At 28.9% G+C, this 6,474-nt stretch overlaps 1 protein-coding gene across 3 annotated transcripts; it reads right to left on the reverse strand.

Annotated features, from left to right (window-relative positions):
- Nucleotides 1-828: 828 nt before the first annotated feature.
- Nucleotides 829-5,556, reverse strand: LOC110643636 (probable 3-hydroxyisobutyryl-CoA hydrolase 3). Of its 3 annotated transcripts, XM_058139924.1 has the most exons (7): nt 5,418-5,556; nt 5,034-5,114; nt 4,830-4,898; nt 4,694-4,757; nt 4,514-4,593; nt 3,944-4,007; nt 829-1,065 (listed from the first exon to the last, which is right to left on the reverse strand). In XM_058139924.1, the coding sequence occupies exons 1-6, from the start codon at nt 5,454-5,456 to the stop codon at nt 3,975-3,977; spliced, it is 366 nt and encodes a 121-aa protein (XP_057995907.1). In that variant the 5' UTR covers nt 5,457-5,556; the 3' UTR covers nt 829-1,065; nt 3,944-3,974. The 3 variants fall into 3 exon arrangements, with proteins under 3 accessions (XP_057995907.1, XP_057995908.1, XP_057995906.1); XM_058139925.1 differs by lacking the exon at nt 3,944-4,007; XM_058139923.1 differs by lacking the exon at nt 3,944-4,007 and having other exon boundaries at nt 829-1,100.
- Between the last annotated feature and the right edge of the window lie 918 nt (nt 5,557-6,474).

The following is a 6,474-nucleotide window of genomic DNA, read 5'->3' on the forward strand; positions in this document are numbered from 1 at the left end:
AATATTTGTTTACATAAATTTACTTAAATTACTTTAAATGTTCAGTTATGATTTGATAAATTAAAATTCTTGAGCACAGTCATTTTAAAAAATGATTTATTTTATTGGCAACAAATATTTTGATTTTTAAAATTTTAATTGAATTTCAAGATTTCTAAATTCTTTACTAAAATTTTGATAAGGTATTATATATTATGTTTTAAATTATGGTTGTGCACCACTGAGTTCACCACTTAGGGATAGCTTTGTATGCTGTCGCAGGTGAAAGTAAAGTTAGAGTAGCCAAGTGAGATTTCCGGTAGTTGCGCCTTAAAGACTCATTGAGATTAGCTTCGGGTATATTAGAGGTATACCCTTGTACATTAGATTTTGATGTATGCATGTAATTATATGTATATAATTTATTTGAGCAGTTGTACAAGAACTTTTGTAATATTATTTTGGGTATGTCATTAAAATGTAAATTATTGTAATGTTTAAAATTATTTCTGAGTTTTATAATCAATGTAAATAATTAAATTTTCGTATTTTATGAATGAGAAATTATTCTTTTTTTGAAATGAGATGCTTCAAATTGCGATCGATTTTGAGTTGAGCTTCTTGTATGAGATTATGAGATGAAATGGATTTGTATTAGAGTTATGGTTGGGTAAAAATATTGAAAGTGTGTTTCTTTTCAGATATTGAAGAACTGTTTTCTCAAAATACAGCTGGTACTCTGCCAGAATTTTTGTAAAAATTGCAGTAGTTTTAAATATCTAAAAATTTGATTTGTGACTTAGTGTCAATTAAAAGTTTTTAATATTTGTGAAAAACTTATCCACCAGCTTAAAAATGAACAGAAATTATTTTGAAATCCCTTGTAGTATATTTAATGGGTTATCGGTAGGCGAATGACAGTAATTCATTAGGTGTACTATGGGATCATGTTATGCCTTACGGAGGAGTAGGGTGTGACATGGGCCATATCTACATGCACTGCTGAGGAGATGACACCCTGGACACTTCTGTAGATCCGGACTCCAAAATCCCAGTCTAATGTTCACTGGGCCTTACCTTCAGCACCTACACGAGAAAACAATCCATCGTGCTAAGCATTTCTGCTTAGTAGTGCAATAATATAATAAGGAAATAACATATATAAATAAAGATAAAAATAGAGCATAATTTGTGTAATCAAGAATTATTTTGATTTCATATGAAATTTTTAATATTAATTATCTTTTGCCATTTTTGTTGTTCTTTGGAAGCGCTTATTTCATAAGTTTACAATAATAACATACAATATACAAAATTAATAAAAATATTGAATTTATATTTATATTATTATAGATGATGCATTTGTAACAATTATTTAAGTTATACTTATTTTTCTAGCTTTTTCATTTCTTTACTTAACATTTTCTATGTGTTTTGGATCATTTTATAATAAATAAATTTTTAGAACCAATCTAGTTCATTTTTTTATCTTTCTCACTTATTTATTTAATTTATAATATTCTTAACTTATTTCACTGCCCGAGTAACCTATGACAGGCTGACTGGACTAGATATGCGGGTCCCTGGCACTAGACACCGTGGTATCTCAGGCCGTCATACCATGGGACGCATAACGTCAACCTCGTATGCAATCAATATAGTTGGCACTGGACACCGCGGTGTCTCAGGCTGTCATACCATGGGATGCACAACGTCGACCACGTATACAATCAATATGGCTAAGAAGTCATGGTAACACATAATAGGGCATACAAACCATAAATGCGGGTATAAAGCCTTAATAACGGGCATAAAGCCTTACGAAGTACTGTTAAATCAATCCCCTATTAGCATGCTAATCTATCCAATTTGACACACGTGTCTAGGCAACACATGAGTACATTAGCACTATTAAGTGTTCATATGTTTCATTATTTCATTGCATTTTCCATTTATATTTTATAACATTTTTAATCCCATTCATGGTGGAAGCATAAATTTTCAAATCACATTTCTACAAAATTTATGCATTCATCATATCATTCATGTTGATTACAATTCACATCAATTGATTTCATGTACCATTTGTACTCAAAGCATTTTTCCTTTCTCTCATGATGGGAACAAATGTCCCATTCACTCATTCATGTGATTTATTTATTCATTACTCTATTTATGTGAATTATCATTCATAATTCAAGAGGTACTTTGCATACTAAGCATTTATAATTCACATTATTCCTTCTCATGTGCCATTTATTGTGTAAGGTTATTATTCTATTTGCAATGGAAACATAAGTCTTAATGATAGCTTCACCTCATTTATATATTTAACAATTCTTTTATGTTAATTACATTTCATATTTCAAGTTGTATTGCTAATGTATTATGAGTTCCAGAATTGAAGACTTAACTTCCCCTAGCAATTTAGTTGAGATGCAGAATTCTTTTGAGTCTACTTCCTTCATGGAAGTTGTTCCTCCATGTCTTATCTTTATTTTCCTTTTTGAATTATGTTATTTTCAGTTTTAGAACTCAAGTTATGGTCAGATTACCAAAACTGGTTCATTGCCTCTTTCTGGTTACAAAACCAGGCAGATTCTGGAGTCAAAATTTATCTAGTTATTTGGGCATGTCACAGTCATATTTAAACCTAATGTCCTTCATATGAATTGTTGCCCTATGTCTTAGGGTCACTCAGGTTCAAAGACTCATAATTTTTCAGGTTATGAGGGTGAATTATAGCTAATCAACTGACCTAGACTCATGAACCCTGTGCCATCAGGATTTCAGGTTCAGGTTAGTGTCTTTAATTCCTAATTTAGGGTTCTTACACTCAAAATTTGAGGAAAGTTCCTAAATCAAAGTTGGAGCCCTATTTTTAAGTTTCCAGAATAATTTGGCTCATCCTAATTGGAGTTTCCTATGGGAGATAGGAATGAAATATTATTTTGGGGTCAAGTGGCCGTTTAGTTCAATTTTAGGATTTGGATGGCTAAATTTTCCTAGAAATTTATCCAAGTTGCATTAGGTTCTGAGTTTTGGTCAAAACACCAAATTTGTAGTTCTAGGTCTTCTAGAAATTTTGGCTTTGATTTCACTACATTTCCAGTTTTATGGACAAAGTTATGGCATTTTTTGCCAAAACTAATCAGGTAGGTCAAAGTCCAGAATTTTAGATCAATTTTGGTTCTGGTCAGAATTATTGACCTAATTTTTTCTAGCAAATTGGTTGGGTTAGAGGCAGAATTGAACTATGTGTTCTTCATGAAAAATGTGCTCCTATATCTAACCTTTCCAATGGTTTAAAAATCAGATCATTCTGACCTTCCTAGAGTTATTATCATTTGAACAATTACTGTTCATATGGTCATTTTTCTAGGTCTAACATATGGTTACCCGAATTCAAGCCAACTTTAGATCATTTTGTGTTTGGTTTCTAGGTAGGATCTCTTCATGAAAAATGTGGCAAATTGTCCTAAGTTTCATCTCCAATTGGCCTCACACCAATTGGAGCAACATGGCTCTACTTATGGCCTTAAAACCACATTGGACTCAAGGTCCAGAATCCTGCATAGAAAATCAACACACCCAATTTTTAATTCCACCCAACTTTCAAACTTCAATCACATTCATGGCACTTCAAATAGTCAACAATCAACTTCAACAACATCAATTAGGCATCAATTCACAACACCCTAAATTTTGGGTCAAAACCCTAACTTCCAAATTCTCAACTCATGCAAACTCCATGCAACTTAATTTCTACCACATGTAAACTCATCACATGCCATCACTAATAAATTTAAAACAATTAAAACTATCAATTTATCACTATCCCCATGGCTCCAAAATTTAGGGTTTCATTTACTCATGATATTCTTTTTAATTTTATGAAATTCCAACTTAATTTTACATGCTAACAACACTTAAAGAAAGAAGGGAGCTTATATAGTGCACTAACCTTACTACGAGATTTTTCCAAGCTTTAAACTTTACTTTTCCTTCAATTTCTTGGCTGCCAAACACTTCCTCAAGGTGTAGGAGCAATTTTTAGTGAAGGGAAGTATGCGTTTTAAAGTGAGAATGGAGGGAAATTCAAGTTTCATAGCTTGAAAATGGTGGAAGTGTTCTAAAGAGTGGTTCGGCCATGGAGTTCCAAAGGAAGAAGAAGAACAAATTTTATCTCTTTTAATTCCCTTTTTATCTCTTTATATGTGGTTGTCCAAATTTAATTGGTTAAAAATTTTAATCTTAAACCTTCCATGCATTTTCATGCCAGCACCCCCTCCCATTACAATACCATCAATGAGTGAAAGCTTTATGTAATTATGCAGGGGAAGAAAATGTAAATTAATGAGTTGCAAAACCCACGAGTTTTTCTTTTTTTAAATATTATTAAATTTATCTTTAAAATTATGAGATTTTAAGTTTAAATTTAATTAAAATAAATTATATTTAAAAAATTGATAAATTACAAAAGTATATTTTTAAAAAATATTTTTAAAATGTGTTGTATAAATGATTGGCTCACCAAAGGTTTTCTATATGTAGCCAGTAAGTAGTCCAAGGTCAACTGATTCTCATAAAATCTTGCTCCAAAACTCCAAGATCCTGAACGGATTAACAACCATATAAAATAAAAATAAAATAAAATAAGAAAATCAAATAATAATTAGAAAAATAAAATAAAATCTCCCCCTATTAATTTCACCTGTTATTATGGAACCAACAACTGAAACAATATCTCCCCCCGCACAAAATGCTTTCCCATTTCCCTATATTAAAAATCAAAAATAATAATTAAAAAAAAATTGAAATAATCATATTATTGTTATTATTATTGTCACCTTCAAAATTACAAATTTGACAGTAGAATCCATCTCAAAGTCTCTGAACTTCTTCAGCATTTGAGAAATCTGCAAATTGGAATAATGATAATAATAATAATATATAAAAACTAATTATTTTGCTTTAAAAATTAAAATTCGGCAGAAATTATGAATGGAAATAAAAGAGGAAATGAAATTAAGATAATTGTTTAGAGTGCATACCATTTCATAGTTGAGGCTATTTAACTTGGTTGGTCTATTCAATATCACTTCCCTATAAAATGAATCTCCTTCGAATAACACCTGATTATTCAATCATATGCACTGTAATATTATATATGTATACATCCATGCTTAATATTGAATCATATGAATGCAGCATGTAAAATATAAAAATATATAAAATTTTAGCCGGTTTAATTTTTCAAATAAAAAAAAATCAATTTGAACCAATTTTTCAAAATTATAAAAATCTTAAACCGAATTGATTAGTTGAACTAATTTTTCAATTAAAACCCTTTTTTTTTTTTGTTAACTCTAATTATGGCCTATTGAGCTCTCTCTTTAACTCCAAATAATAATAATAGTGAATGGGAGAATTGATACCTGGTTAAGATCCCTCTTGAAGTAGCCGAAGGAAGCCATAGTTTTTGTGTTCCACTAGCTAAATAGTAGCTATGTTGAGACTGTCGACTCCAATGCATATTTATAAAGCAAAACAAAATGCTCCCAATGTGAAAGATCATTGTCACTGTTGTGTATTTGTAGTTGGTCACACTGGAACGTACTATTTACTATTTACCAATTTCAAATACTATTTCTCAATATAATCCAACCTCTTCAATTAAAAAATTAATATTTTTTATTCACTAAGAAGAAAATTATATTAACAACCCATCGAATCAATTGCTAATATATTAAAATGGGCTGTTAATCAATTTAAAAATAACAAATTATAAAAAAAAATTAAATTTCTAAACAACAAATAAAAGATTTAATATAAAAAAAATATTTATAAGACAAATTACTAAAAAAATTAATATATATATATATATATATTATAAAAAAATTACTAAAAATTAATATTACAAATAATTTACTAATAAAAAATATATTTTTATAAAAATTTTTATTTTATGACAAATAAAAATAAAATAAATAAATAAAATGAAAAAAAAAGATGATAAAAAAATGAAAAAGAAAATAGATGAGAAAGAAAAAGATGAAAAAAATAGATTAGAAAATAATAATGAAAAAAATTTGTTAGAAAAGATGATGCATAAAATAAATAAAAATGAAAAAGATAACGAAGAAAATGAGAGAAAAGAAAAGGAAAAGAGAAAAAAAAAGGGTGGTAGGGAAAAAAAATAAATAGTTGTTTATATAAGTGAATTAACAATCGATTTTAACAATCAATTGTCAGTTGTTAATTTTTTAAAAAAATTATGGGGGAATTTTTGGGGAAAAATTTTTGTAACCGATTCACAATCGGTTACTAATGGTAACCGATTTTAATTGATTGCAAAAATTGGTTGCTATTAGCAATTGATTCACAAATCAGTTGCAAATCAAAATAAAAAAAAAATTTGATGAAAATTATTAGAATAAAAATTCGATTGCAAAATTGGTTAAAAAATTGATTGTTGTTAATAACCGATTCGCA

This window comes from Hevea brasiliensis, chromosome 17 (genome assembly GCF_030052815.1).
Source record: "Hevea brasiliensis isolate MT/VB/25A 57/8 chromosome 17, ASM3005281v1, whole genome shotgun sequence".
In the NCBI taxonomy this organism is placed as follows: domain Eukaryota; kingdom Viridiplantae; phylum Streptophyta; class Magnoliopsida; order Malpighiales; family Euphorbiaceae; genus Hevea; species Hevea brasiliensis.